This window comes from Zootoca vivipara, chromosome 8, assembly GCF_965207765.1.
Source record: "Zootoca vivipara chromosome 8, rZooViv2.hap1.1, whole genome shotgun sequence".
Classification (NCBI taxonomy): domain Eukaryota; kingdom Metazoa; phylum Chordata; class Lepidosauria; order Squamata; family Lacertidae; genus Zootoca; species Zootoca vivipara.
In genome coordinates, this window is record NC_142591.1 from 48,131,234 (window position 1) to 48,146,629 (window position 15,396).

Genomic DNA, 15,396 nt, shown 5'->3' on the forward strand with positions numbered 1-15,396 from the left:
AAAATAATTGGCCTCGCCTTCCCTCTCCCCTGCCTCCAGCTCTTTTAGGAAATTAACAGAATATTCCCAAGCTTTGAAATGAGATTCTCCGTGGCCTAGTTCACAGATTGGTAAACCTGTGTCTGGCCTGTACCATTGCAGATATATGCCCCCAATACAAAAATTAAAATAAATAGTTGCTCAGTAGAGAAAACTAGGTGTTATGAAGGACAGGTCTACTTTAGCCTTAAAAACCTGACATGCCAGGTTTTTTTGTGTAGGACTTTTAAAAAAAATATGTATTTATATTTGGTTTGGAGGAATGTTAAATCATGCTAGTTGTCATCTGTCTCGATAGACAATGGTGTGAGCCTCTTAGGGTGAAGTCAAACTGCTGTCTTAGCAGCACCCAAGGGACCTCCCCGGTGTCAGGCACACCAGGTTCCGCCCAACATTGGGGGTGCCCAGTGCATGTGTGTGACATCAAATGGTGGGAGGAGGGCTGACAGGGCCATTGTACCCTCGCAAAGGCCTGATGGGACCTAGTTGCAGCCGCAGGAGGGCCCACTGCAGCTTGGCGCAGTCACGAGCTCGCCCGGCTGCAGAATACTGAGGGGGCCCCGCCCCCTCAGTGAAATGAGGGGGGGGGGACATGGGCCCTCATGGCCCTGCAGAAATGGCATGCCTGCCCAGTGCACAAGCCTGGGCAGTGTGTGTGGAGGTCCTGATATGCCCAGCCAACAATACTCCCCTCTTGCTCTTGCTGATGTGGCCCAAAGGAAAGCAGAGCAATACCTGGCATCAGCTTGGCTGCAGGACTTGCCAGAAGGAGGCATACAAGGCGCCGTCCAACCATATTAGGGACTCCACTCAAGATTTGTTTAGGGTTCATCCTTAGCCTTTTCTTCTCCTGAAGATATCCCACAAGGCAGCGGAGGTTTAGGAAGAGAGTTTTCCTTCTCCTATCAGATGGGCTACCTTCCCAGGTTGACAAGCTTCGTCTGCCCCCCATTTCCCTCTACAGCATGTGCCCAAACTGCCTTCTTGACCGTTGAATCCACTGTTGGTCTCGTTCGCTCATTGTGCCAGAGCGAGCCTATCTTTTCATGGCAAGAGAAGACCCTAATTCACTGAGGGTTTGAGACCCATTGGCTACCCTCACCTGGTTTAGCTGGCCAGTCAAAGCCGTTCCCAGAATGTGGCTGCTAATAGCTTCTAGGAGCCGCAGGTGAGAGCTGAGTGCAGACTAGGGACCAAAGGTGGAAAAAGCACTCTGGAAGGAGCAGGATGTGTCCCCCTATCAGAGGTACTATCCCTTCCCTAATACCCCATACCCCCCTAAATCATGCTAACCTCCACTATACATGTCAAGCACATTGTTAACATTTTAAGGAGAAGCAGGTGAAGCTCATAATGGGAGGGAATAAAAATCCTAATCTTTGCCTCCCTTCTTATCGCGTCTTGCCTTTGTTTCTTTGCTCTTCCCACTGAATCATATGTGCATTTTTCATCCATCTGTTCTCACACTCCCATCTTTGTGCATTCTCCAGAGTTAACCACACACCTAATGATATCTTTTTGTCTTGGGGCATCTGCACATGTTGCAGCGTTAACTGCAGGGAAAATCATTTTTACCCCAGGATGGTTTCCACCTGTTTTGATGTTGAGCTAGAAGTAGGCATCTCTTTCCCTGAAGGTTATTTCCTTACCGCTAATGAATTGACTCTAACCACGCTCAACTTTTTAATTTATTTAAAATTTCTGCCCCACCTTTTTGCAAAAAGAAGAAAAGGAGAAGTCCTGTTGTGCCTGCAAGGCACCTATGCACAGTTGTAACCATTATTTGGAGACAATAAGAGAGAACCATGGAGAAAGGAGGGATAAAATGGCAATCAATGATTACTGACTTTCTTCAGTATTTTATATACTGAAAAGGTTCATAGCAAGTTTCTGTAACAAAAATGCAGTTTGAAAATCAACAATATACAGTAGTTCCATGATGACAGCAAACTGTACAGTATTGATATCAGTTAGATGGGGATGTATTTGTCATAGCAGGATTAGCAAATTTTAGAGCTCGTTTTCAACAAAGTAACAACATCCTGAGTTGTACTTTCTTGGCACAAGGTCAAAGTGAAACTATATTGGAGTCACATTGGATGGCTGCCTAGCTTAGTTTTACTTTTCTGACTGTAGCAGCTTTACTTATTCATGAAACCTATTTATATATTGCATTTCATGATACATGTCCTTCCAAGCAAACTCACAATAAGAACATTAGTGTAATAATTCATAAGGATGCTTCCTGTAGGGCACTTCCTGGAGGGCCTAGGAGGGAAGGACAAGAAATTCTAGCTTTGAATATGTCTAAATATGCCTCTTCTCCTCTCCTGTAATCCTTCCCACAGAACAGTTGCTGGTAGATGGCCCGGGGGAGGGGGTTCCCATTGGAGTAGTAGGCTGTGTCTTACCAGAACCTCAGTTTATTCACCCTAATCCAGCACATTAACTGAGTTTCCTCTGTCTCTCCTGTTGACATGGAGAAATAGAACTGGCTGTCATTTTGTATTGATGACATCACCTCAAACCACAGATGACTTCCCCCAAGGATTTCAAGTAGATTTTAAATGGAATAGGTAATACACTGGACTCCTGCAGAACACATTGTGAAGGCAGATTTTTCGAGACATGGATTCACACAAAACTCTTAAGCCATGGTTTGTTTAAGACGGCCAGCCTGCTCATGAGGTTTAGTGAGGCAGTTGCCTCAGGCAGCAGACTGGGGACAGATGGGAGGGTTGGCAGATGGGGGGCGGGGCGGCAGCGGAATTTTACTGCTTCTTGCCACCACTTGTCACCCACCACCACCTCCTCTGCTGCTTCCACTGCTGCCTGATCTTCTCCAGCCTCCTTTTCCTTCCTCCATCACCTTCAACATGCCAGGGCTTCCTTGGGCCTCCTTCAGTTGCCTCAAGCAGCAGCAGAGGAGGATGTAATGGTGACAGAAGGAGGTGGTGGACAAGGGCAGGGTGGCATTTTTTGTTTTGCCTCAAGTGGCTAAACATCCTGGGTCCTGCAGTGGCTTAAGAAATCACATGTTAACCACAAGGGGTCCCACAGACTATCAACAAACCATGGCTTGTTTCTCCGACATCCCCACCCCACCCCAGCTATTCTTGCCTCTCCTGCCTTTTTGATTTGGTGAACACCTTTGGGGTCAAATAAACCATGGTTTTTTTAAAAAGTGCTGGGTTTAGTCATATAGCTAAAATAAACCAGGATTCATAAACCAGCTATGTGGTTTCAAATCTATTGAGCAAGATTTACAAATAGCACTAAGCCATGGGTGAACCAGGCTGATATTTGTATAGGAGGGAAGAGCATTGGAACTCAACTCAGCCCATTACTCCAGAAAGTCACTAAAGTACGTAAGAACTTAAAATAAGAGCCTGCTGAAACAGGTCAGTGGCCCATCTAGTCCAATTTCCAGTTCTCACAGTTGCCTGGATCTGAGAGCAGCACTTGCAATTCTTAGCAATTGGTATACAGAAACTTACTGCCTCTTATAGTAAAAAGTACTAGGAATTATTGCCTCGTGGGGTGGAAGAGATTAAATTTTTGTTACATCCTTATACTTTAAAGCACTATGTGAAATTTCTTCATGGGTACATATAAAGATAATGAAGCTGCCTTCTGTAGAGTCAGAGGCTACATAATGTCTTCCTTGATTGGCAGCTGCTCTCCAAGGTCTCAGGCAGAGGACGTCCCATCATTTGGATCTTTTTAACTTGTGTAGCTACAGTAAATCACTTTTGCTGCCATTTGTGATGCATTAAGATTTCATGAGAATTTAATAAGCCTTTAAGAAAACCCAAGGCTTCTGTCCTGTGAACAAATGTTTAATTCTGAGATGTTAGAGAGCTCCTGTGGGCATGCCACTAACAGACTAAATTTTATACACCTTTTTGCAGGTTGTGCCTCCTCGTTCAGGATGCCTATGGAATATTCAGTGAGGTACAATTTCATGCCCCGTTTTCTTCAGAACAGATAGAAGAATGTATCCAAAAATGGGAAGGAAAATACTGTCGTTTATCAGGAATTAAAATTTTGCAGAGACTTACCAGAGGGAGGTAAGAATACCACCATAAGTTTATCTTCCAGAACAGTATCTGTGTTAGTCTAATGGTCCAGACTCTTTATCCCGGGTTTGTGGGTTTGAGCCCTACATTGGACAAAAGAATCCTGACATGCAGGCAATTAGACTACACGACCCTCAGGATCCCTTCCAACTCTACAATGCTGTCTTTGTGTAATACAGCAAAAACACCAACACCTTAAACACTAACAGTTTTATTAAGTATCTGAAGAAGTGTGCATGCACATGAAAGCTAATACCAGTGACAAACTTAGTTGGTCTCTAAGGTGCTACTGGAAGGAATGTTTTTATTTTGTTTCAACTATGGCAGACCAACACGGCTACCTACCTGTAACTAGTTTTATTAAGGCATAATAACTTCCATGGTCTTTGAAGTGTCACAAGATTCATTGTTTTCTGTGCTAGGTTTATGCTTTTATGGTGTTTCTGGACTACAACTCTCATCATTCCTGACCATCAGCCATGCTAGCTAAGCTAGTAGGAGTTGGAACAATATCTGGAAAGCCACAGGTCCCCGGCATCCCTGATAGAAACAATGGGTGACAAACCTGCATTATGAATGCTCTAAGTGGCACTGACAGGATTTGAGGCAGAGAGAGCAAGAATCTGACTAATACAGAAACCCAGGCTTCACATACCTGCACTGTGCTGCTTGCCAGACACAAAGCCACAGCAAGGCATTGGGGGAATGTTGCATATGGTACTATGGTGCATGGCAATGTGCCATTCCATTGTGACTCTTAGCAGAAAGGTTGGCCAGGGTCCTCTAGATTGTTCAGTAGTCACACAATTTGGAACCTGTAAGAAAAGGGAGGGGGGAGTTGCATTCAAGCAATCTCGCTCTTATTATTTAAAAATTAGAAAATAGTTTACATTTAGATAATAAAAAAATGTCAACGTAATGAACCAATTATCCTGTTTTCAAGTAAGATTTGATGCTTGGGTATAAATGATCGATCCTTTGAAACCTGTTAGTCCTTCTCTCCACTCATACCAACTCTTACTGGTTCCAGTCAGCATGTCCAATGGCCAGGGATGATGGGAGTTGTAGTCCATAGGGCTAGAGGGCCACAGGTTACCTTAACCCCCTGTTCCAAAGCATGATGCTTAAGCAGGTGAGTTACATAGTGCCATGACGACAATTTTTGGGGGGTTTCTATTTAAGAGGAGATAGAACAGATAAGGGGAAGATAGGTACCCTACAATGAGTGGCTATTGCTTTTTCACTCCAGCATGGCAAGCTGCACTTTACGAAATGCTGTGTTTTGTACAAATATTTTTAAAAGGAGCCCTTTCCACTCTCCACATTAAGAGAGAAGGCTCATAATGAGCATATATTGTATTGTAACAACAAGTTGAAGTGGGTCCCATGTTGCAGTTTGGGAATGCATAAAGGTCCTAGGCCTGAAAGGCTGGAAGACTACTCTTCTAAAGCACTCTTATTCCATGGTGCTTTACCATTAAACATATATTATAAATATATTGCTGCTCTGCCCCACCCAGTTCATGCTAGCATTTTTCCGGGGGGTTCTGTTCTCATGGGCTTGACAGTGTAACCTAAAGGGTGACTATCTCTTCAGCTTTTCCTCATAAAGAAGACGTTTGTTATCCCTGACCTTTTTTTTTATTGCTCTTCTGAGTTTCTGAGAATCCGATGCATTATCAACATGTAGGGCAGTATCTTTGTTTCCTGGCATCCTTGCATGCTGTTGCTCTTACTCACATGACCACCAGCCTTCCCTGAGCTCTGCTACCTTAACCTGAATACTTTGTAGCTGCCTAACAGAGGGTGACTAATGAGAGATGGTGATAAAACTAGGAAAAGAGAGCAATGAGCTGAATTCTATCTTTCATAATTTGTTAGGTTTCTGTCATTCTGTTTCTGTGTAGGAAAAGAACTAGAACCAGTCCTCGGTGATTCCTAGCAATTTAGGTAAAATCTTCCACTGAATAGAGGCTCTGTCATTAAAACCTTATGTCTTAAAAACAATTAAAACCCATCTTTCCCTTGATTTGTCATCTTTATCCCAGCCTGTTTTATTTGTTGTGTAGTGAAGCGTTGTAAGCCCATAAGCAATATGAGCACAATAGCATTGTGTTTTCCTGTTGATACATACTTTGAATCAGCAGTAATCCACAGAGATTAAATACTAGCTCACCAGAGGTGTGCCCCTTCCACTTCCACAGATCACATTATTTATTTTATTAATTAACTAAATTTATATGCTGTCCTTCATTCATGGATCACAGGGGAGTTGTAACAACATTAGGGTTCCAACTCCACTTGAGTGGAGTTGAGCCCTGAAACTTCCCAATTAACTCTTGTATTGCCAGGAAGATATCACTACTTGCCATCATTGTGTTTCCATGGAATTATTCTGTTTTGGTGGCCTTACCATCTCTCCTCTGTCTCTTTTGCAACATACATATCTTCATCTTTCATTAGTCCCATATCTCTTGACATTTCCTCCTGAGTCAATGTCTCTAGTTGTACACTCTAAATGTGGAGCTCTTCCTCCTTCCCATTTCTCAGTCAATTTGGGAAAAACCGTTATCTCTACTTTTTCACAGACACACCACCACCTTTCCCTTTTTTTCTCCTCCCAAAGTTGGTGACTCATAAGAACTACTGCTTTCATCTTTGTATCTACTGATAAACCTCTTTTAAAAAAGGCTAGTAATCTCTTGTTAGGTTTTAACATCAGTTTGCTAGCCTTCCATCCTGCCTTTTTTTACCATTTCAGTTATTTCAACAGGGAGATTCTGAATTATGCTTCCTTTTGCTATGCTAATGCAATGATCCTGACCTTTAATCTCTGCATTGACACACTGTTGTTTTCTACTTTATTTATTTATTTATTTATTGTATTTACTTCAAACAGTTCTTACATTTATCATGCTCTACCTCTTTGCCATGGCCTGTTGTCCTAGACATTCTGCTTCCCTACAGCCAGCACTCGTAGATTAGATGAATTCTATTATCCTTCACGTGTCATCATTGCCCCGCTCTGTAGCTGGTGATGCCGGCATGGGAAAGAATCACATAAGTTGCCTGACTGGCATTGTTCTTCTTTATTGTTGTTGTTTAGTCATTTAGTCGTGTCCGACTCTTCGTGACCCCATGGACCAAGCACTCCTGTCTTCGTTCTTCTTTATAGAGGTTGCCAAAAATGAATCTGATTAGCTATGTATTTGGTTCTTATTCTTCTCCTTATTTTTCTGTTTACTTCACACACTTCGTGCCAGCTTCTCTGTCAACTATTCCCTTGGTTTTCTTCTCCCATTCCTTTTTAGTCTACCACGTCCCAATGCCCAAGATATCTCTAGCAAGATTCAGCTTCTGATATTAGCAAAAAGAGCACCTAGCACAACTCATCAAACCTGTAAGATTGTATTTCCCAGCATACATATAATTATAATTTTATGAAAGTGCATGACAATTGGTTTGGGCTTTTACTTACTTTAAAAGAAGAAGAAGAGTATGATGAGAAGAATGCTTTGTGTACTATGGGCTCAGATCATATTACTGTGTAACACAGTGTTGTATCATATACAAGCTCATTCTGAAACTTGGACAATTCCAACACAGTTTGTTCATAGATATGTTCCTCTACTGTATTGTTAATAGTTAGTGTCTACAAATGGAGACCATTTCTTAACTCTAGGTAGTAGATATTATTTCTTTGCTTAAGAAATAATATCCAATAATAATATTGGAAATATGTAGATAGCACTTCCATAGAATTAAATTAGCTCATTCAACTTCTTAAAAAGCAGCAGTCAATCCCTCCCTCCCCCTTGTAACAGCAAAATGGAATTCCATTAGGGAAATTAAAATCTAGAGAGCAATGCTCAGTATGGTGGGAATTTGTTTTTGTGATCGTGTGGTGTTTCAAATTATTGAAATTCTCTGAATACAACATTCTAAAGCATAGTAATACACCATTGTAAAGCTAGATTTCACCATGTTTGTGTGTTGTCTGTTTTGTTTTGTTCTTTGTTTTCTTCTTTTCTTCAAAGAGTGCTGGGACTTTTTAGCCTAATAGACAGTTTATGGCCACCATTATTGCCTCTAAAAGTTCATGGTCAAAGTCAAGAGAGTGAAATGGTAAGCTGCTGTTTCAAACTCCTCCTTTCCTTTTCATTTGTTCTTCAGTTCAAATAGTGCTTTCAAAAGGTAGTAACTTTTATTTATTTCTAGTATCACTCCTTCCCACCTCCCTTTTCATCCAAAAGGCTTCCAAAGTAGTTTCCATATCAGCAAAACCTCAGACAGTCCCTGCCTTTATGCTTATAATCTTAAAGACATGACACAGAAGGAAAAAGGAATGGGGATGGAAGAGGAAAACAACAAACGCAAGCATCAGTTTCTAAATTTACAAAGAACTGACTGGCACTGAAACGGTTTAGGGCTAGTGAGAGCCAAATGGAGCCATTAGAGTAGATCTTCCCTCCTCTCCCTCTGCTGCAGCTGTGTTTACATTATCATAATGCCTAGCATTTGTGTAGCACATTTCAAGTGTTTGACACGTAGGCCAGTACTACTGTTTAGCCTGTGTTACAGATGAAGATAGAGAGCTGAAGCTGAAACAAGATTTAGAATTTGGGTCTTCCCATATTGTAGATAGTGTTCTCCAACACTTTGCTAGCTCTTCTTTGAGCCAGGAATGTCATAAGCAATCCTAGGAGCTATTTTTAATCGCTGCCAGTTTCTACATATATTTGTTCATGTCCATTGTTTTTAGCAACACAAATGTGTCTGTACAGTACACATTCTTCTCACTCTAAATTAAAATCTTTATGTTAATTTATTGTTTCTTCCTGGAACGATCTGTGAGTCATCAGAACCCAGCATATCAACAAGAAATGTTGGGAAGAAATCCAGTCCCGGGCTGACATTTTGTGAGCAAGTCAGGGACGGGGATTAATAGCTGAACAGCTGTTTTCATTAATCCTAATTTATTTATGTTTTTAGTAACTCTCAGGCAATGACTCCCAAAATGAATAATATATTACTTCCATAGCACTAAACGAGAGATAAACCCATTGATCTATAATCTGTATATAGATAGTGGATATTCTCCTGAAACAATTTTTCTCTCTCATCATAACAAGGAGAGAGAGTCACGTTGCTTCATGTTCCCTATTATTCTCTCGCTGCTGAAGATTTAATTTGGCAGCATTCGTGTTTCTCAGTGACGCGACTTCATCTGTTTATTGTCAAATTCACCCATGTGCTAAAATTCTCAAATGTCATAGAAATCATTGAAAGGCATGAAAATAATGGAATCCGTTTCTTCCGTGACTACCATGACAAAAAAAAAAGATTTTTTGATTGTTGATTGTGCTTAGCTATGTTTTCTTGTGACATAGATTCATGGGTGTAGCCACTTAGGAATGTATAAATGATATATTGTTCCAGATTTTGCCAAAAGGGTCATCCTTCTGACATTTGGAGGACAAGCTAGGACTAACTATGCCTTAAGAAAACGTTTCCCTAAATCAAATGTCCTGTTATTAATTGTTTTCTCTACTTTACTCCACCAAGTAAATAAGTTTAATATAGAGGATTCACACTTTATGACCATGCCTATTTTGATTACTTAATTTTCAGCAGATTGCTGCTAACCTGCCTGCTCCTAGTTTCTGCTATATTCTTTCTGCTCAGCCTGACCAAAGACAAATTGATATAGATGACAGCGAAGAACAAATTTCAGATTTGTATTTCCCCCCGGCTGTGCACAATCTCGAGGAAATTCTTCAGGTATTCTTGTTGTCATCACAGGTTTTACAAGTGGCATATTTATTAGCATATTAAAATGTTTGAAATTATGCATTCTGCTTACATTTTAATTGCATTTCAGGTTGTTGGCTCACATCAGTGTTTCAGCTTTTGGGCACATGTTGTTCATCGAAGACTGCAGGTAATTCTGGGCTGGTTTGTTTGTTTTAGAGGTCTGTGTCTTTGCAAACTAACAAAACATTTCTGTTTAAATATAACTGGTCCAAACTCACTCACTCCCTCCCCCCCTCTCTCTATATATACAGTGGTACCTCTACTTACGAATTTAATGCGTTCCGAATGCACATTTGTAAGTCGAAAAAATGTGTAAGTCGAATCCTATAAGAATGCATTGGGAGAAAAAATTCGTAAGTCGAAGCAACCCTATCTAAAAATTCATAAGTAGAAAAAATCCTATCTAAACCGCATCCAAGATGGCGGACGGAGCTCCGTTCGTAAGTAGAAACATTTGTAAGTAGAGTTATTCGTAAGCAGATGGCACCTCTCTCTTTCTTAGTCCTTTTTGGATATCATTTCCCAACCTGGAGCAGGAGGATTCTGTTTCTGGTTTAGTGGAAAGGAGACAGAATTGATCCAAATTCTTTGAGAGCACATACATTTGCACTGTTTAAAACAAACAGCAGGTAACTGATGCCATTCAATAACAATCAGAATAACAGATTTCTACAGTTCCTATCAGTCCCACCCAGCGTAACCAATGGTCAGAGATGCTGAATGTTGCAGTTCAACAACATCTGGAGGCACCACATTGGCTGTCCCTGATTACCTATGATGTGGTTCTGCCTCACGGGGATTTGGCTTGACTGCCAGCTGTCTATAGAGCAGAAATGGGTAACCCGTTGGGGTCCAGTTAACCACAGAACGGAGCGCTGGAGCAGGTGGACCTTTGGCATCATCCAACAGGCCCTCCTTACATTCTTATATTAACCTGTGCCCCTTCAGCTGTTATTAGATTTCAGCCTCTTTCTGCCCTAGTCAGCAAGGTCAGGGATGATGGAAGCTGTAGTCCAGTAATATCAGGAGGGAGGGCCACAATACCGTGTTCCTGGTATAGAGAAAGAGGTTTACCACAGTATTTGCAGTTCAGCTAAAAGTATATATACAGGTCGTAGGGATTAAAAAATAGGTGAAAGGTGGGTGTTACCTGCAGGGACCCTAACCTGTATTGAAAAAGATTGGGGAAGCATCGGCAAAAGGTGGATGACGAGTGCTGCAGGTGGGAGGTTAAAGCACTTTCCCCAACAGTCCCAGGCACTTGAGGAGTGCATGCAGGCCAGGGGTTGTCGACCTGTGAGAAGTTTTTACTGTGATATGAATTGGGGCATTTGCTATTGCTGTCACCAGAAACTACTCTAAGATGCATAAATATGACATCAGATTTATATTTGGGGAACGAAACAAGCACTGTTATATAATTATAGGAGGGATGACTAAAGTTCCTACACCTAAAAATTTCATTACAAAAACTGCATACGACTGAGCCATATTTCATCTGCCCCTCCCTCTGTCCCTTAACAATCCAGGCATGTTGTTGTTTTTCTCTTCTTCTGCAATAGTCCTGTTCTAAGCAAAATCTGCTCTTATTCCCTTATGGGGTACACAAGAGCCTTATTGGGTTCTCCATCGGTCGGAGAATATACAGTGGTACCTCGGTTTATGAACACAATTGGTTCCGGAAGTCTGTTCATAAACCGAAGTGTTCATAAACCGAAGCAAACTTTCCCATTGAAAGTAATGGAAAGTGGATTAATCCGTTCCAGAAGATGAAAAACACCCCCTAAAACAGCAATTTAATCCCCCCCCCTCACACGTTTCTTGGCCTTTCCTGGCCCTGGGGCTTCGGGCAGCCAAGCGTCTTTGGCGCGACAATGCAGCAGCAGGGCGATAAGGCTGAGGCTCTTCGCCTCGCAAGGTCCCTCTCCCCTCAGTTCTCCTTGTTTGGAGTGGCGGTGGCGGCCTTCTCGGTGGGTTCCGGGCTCCCCTCGCCCTCTCCTCCGCTGCACCGGAGTTCCACTGAGCACATTGCCCTAGGCCACGGGGCTCTGGGGCTGCTCCCGGCCAACGGCCGGGTGCCGATGGTCGGGCGCTCTGGCTCCGATCCCGGGCTTGTGCGTTCGCCGGGGGTGTGTGATGACCCCTGAACTGAGCCACTGGGCTCCCCAAGCTCCCCTACCTCTCGTGGGATGGCGGCGGCGGACTCCGCGGCTCGAGGCCACTCGGGGGAAGTGCTCCCGACATCCAGCAATCCACCTCTCGTGGGGCGGCGGCGGCAAACTCCGCGGCTCGAGGGCGCTGGGGGGAAGCGCTCCCAACATCCAGCAAAGCAGCCGGCGTGTCCACGCCCCCCGAGGGGCCCCGAGTCGCGGAGTCCGCCACCGCTCGTGCGGTCGCCGGGGCTGTTCGGGGGGCGCGGACACGCCGGTTGCTTTGCTGGATGTTGGGAGCACTTCCCCCCAGTGGCCTCGAGCCGCGGAGTTCACCGCCGCCGCCCCACGAGAGGTGCGGGAGCTCAGGGAACCCAGGGCTCAGTTGAGGGGTCGCCACCCCTCCCCCGGCGACCGCACGAGCGGTGGCGGGCTCCGCAACTCAGGGCTGCTCGGGGGAAGCACTCCCGACATCCAGCAAAGAAGCCGGCGTGTCCACGCCCCCGAGCAGCCCCGGCGACCGCACGAGCGGTAGCGGACTCCGCGACTCGGGGGCGCGGACACGCCGGCTGCTTTGCTGGATGTCGGGAGCGCTTTCCCCCAGCGGCCTCGATCCGCGGAGTTCGCCGCCGCCCCACGAGAGGTGGATTGCTGGATGTGGCGGCGGCGGCGGCGAACTCCGCGGCTCGAGGCCGCTTGGGGGAAGCGCTCCCGACATCCAGCAAAGCAGCCGGCATGTCCGCGCCCTCCAAGCGGCCCCGAGCTGCGGAGTCCGCCGCCGCCATCCCACGAGAAGTGGGGGAGCTTGGGGAGCCCAGTGGCTCAGTTGAGGGGTCGTCACACCCCCCCGGCGAATGCACAAGCCCCGGATCGGAGCCAGAGCGCCCGACCATCGGCACCCGGCCATTGGCCGGGAGGAGCCCCAGAGCCCCGTGGCCTAGGGCAACATGCTCAGTGGAACTCCGGTGCACCGGAGGAGAGGGCGAGGGGAGCCTGGAACCCGCCGAGAAGGCCGCCACCGCCACTCCAAACAAGAAGAACTGAGGGGAGAGGGACCTTGCGAGGCACATCCTCGCGTCAAGGACGCTTGGCTGCCCGAAGCCCCAGGGCCAGGAAAGGCCCAGAAACGTGTGAGTGGGGGGGGAGGGAGAGGCCTTGGGAGTGCTTCCGAAGCTGCGGAAGGCTCCGGGCCTTCGCGGAGCCATAAGAGTGCCTCCGCAGCTGCGGCCCAGTCTTCAGGCCTTCGCGGAGGCCTCCGTAGGCCTTGGACACCTCGGTTTACTTACTTCCGGGTTACAGTCGTTCGTAAACCGAAAGTTCGTAAACCGAGGTGTTCGTAAACCGAGGTTCCACTGTATAACAGAGGCCAACCAGAGAAGTTTGAGAAGCAAAGCCTTTATTTGCTGTTGCAACAGGGTCCTTCCCCTCACGCAGGAGAACAAGGAAGGAACCCAGAACAAAAGAGAACCTCCACTTTTATCAGTTTCCCCATCACCAAGAAACGCCCCCAATACATCATTCCTACACCACAGCTATGTAATCAATACCTCACAAAAAAGGAGGGTTCAAGGTAGAAATCTGAGCACTTTTGACACCTCTCCTAGTCCTCCTATCACCCCTCCCAGGTGTGAATTCCTAAACACAAAGAGAAATTAACATTTTATAAGAGTTGATCACTGTCTTTTGTTCAGAGGAGTCTTCCATTGTGAATGAGATACCACTGACAGCGAATTATGGCTCCCAGGTTGCTAGTCATGTGGAAATGTGCGCATATGCTGATCCTTAAGCCTTCCTTAAGGCAGGGTTGAGTCCAAGCGGGAAGGGTGCAGGTCTCTGGAGTGGAGCAGAGGCGAAGGTGGTGTTGCGAGGGATTCTGGGTAACTGCAGCTGTCAGGTTCGGTCACCCCTCTCTGTTCATTAGTAATGGTGTCCTGCAACCCCCCCAATATTATTTTATAACAGTCCTATAAGTCCTGGTGTTTTCCCCTCACTTAACATTTCTATATTAGATAGTGGGCACTTGCTGGTGGGGGTGGGTGGGAGGTTTTGTAGCTGCAGTACAGAGCAACCCTGCCAATGGATGTAGTTCTACAATGCTAGCAAAACATATTTGACGTTTCTGATTGGGTGGCTAACAATGCATAAAAATATATTTAAAATGGCCCATTAAATTAAAATCCAGTTAAACATTAACAAAATCTGAAACCTTTCATTTTGGATGTAACTCTAGAAAGTTCAGGTAAATTATTAGAAATAAAGATAGCCAAACTTAGGCTGAGTCCCTTTCTTTTAACTTAAGCGATGCATGATTGTCTTAAAGCCATTATATGTTATTGAAGGGCCAAATCCAAAGATTGAATTGGTCTTTTTAATAATAGAAAATTGTTTTTTAAAAAAATATATTACGTGTTACCCAACAAAATAATTGTTGGCAAGTCACATGCCCTAACATTGCTTCAAACTGGTTGTGCTCTGCTCTCACATAAATTTGTATGCCTTCTGGATACATGGGCCTCACATTTGGAGGGAGTTAACATCCAGAGACTCAAGACACCAGCAAGTTCTGTTTAAATTGGTTTCCACTTCTAATTTCAGCTCAATATTTACTGGATGCTTCCTTATCGCTGGGCAGATATGTTGAAAAGATATCATAGCAGGCATTGCCAAACTTCGGCCCTCCAGATGTTTTGGACTACAATTCCCATCTTCCCCGACCACTGGTCCTGTTAGCTAGGGATCATGGGAGTTGTAGGCCAAAACATCTGGAGGGCCGTAGTTTGGGGGTGCCTGTATTATAGCTACTCAAGTAATTCACCTCAGATGTCTTTAATAAGTGATGATTCTAGATATAGTGTTTTATAGCCACAATTCAGTGTTTAAATCTTCAAGAATGATTTTAAAGAACCAAAAGAGTTTGATTTTGCAGCTGTGAAGATATGGTAAGTTCCTTTTTTATCTTCACAGCTGCAAAATCAAACTCTTTTGGTTCTTTCAGATCATTCTTGTAGATTTAAACACTGAATCTTTTGTAAACATTTTGGAAACAAAATGCCATGGCTGAAACTTGTTTACTGCTTCAGTCTATGCTTGTAAAGATTTGTCCTTCGCACAAGTCTAGTGCATCATAAAATATGAAGGTGAAGACCTTGGCTTAGTTTGGTTTTCTCTTGTTAACTAACTTTTTCAGAACACACACACAGAAAGAGAGAGAAACCCCTGTATGAACCCTGTATGAATTTATGCATTTTATTTATAAAATAAGTTTTGTGCTTAACAATGATAGATCTTTTTTTTTAATCACCAGTATTGTTCAG

At 44.2% G+C, this 15,396-nt stretch overlaps 1 protein-coding gene across 6 annotated transcripts in view; it reads left to right on the plus strand.

The window, feature by feature from the left end:
* The window catches only part of SPIDR (scaffold protein involved in DNA repair), a 182,306-nt gene that overhangs the window by 151,663 nt on the left and 15,247 nt on the right, over nt 1-15,396 (plus strand). For 5 of the 6 annotated variants that reach the window (XR_015951481.1, XM_088675475.1, XM_035126454.3 and 2 more), the window contains 4 exons: nt 3,951-4,109; nt 8,156-8,243; nt 9,750-9,899; nt 10,000-10,059. Coding sequence is in view for 5 of the 6 variants with exons in the window: in XM_088675475.1 (XP_088531601.1) it covers nt 3,951-4,109; nt 8,156-8,243; nt 9,750-9,899; nt 10,000-10,059 (457 nt within the window). In the remaining variant the exon portion in view is untranslated. The remainder of the gene's footprint in view (nt 1-3,950; nt 4,110-8,155; nt 8,244-9,749; nt 9,900-9,999; nt 10,060-15,396) is intronic. The other variant, XM_035126455.3, reaches the window with a different exon arrangement.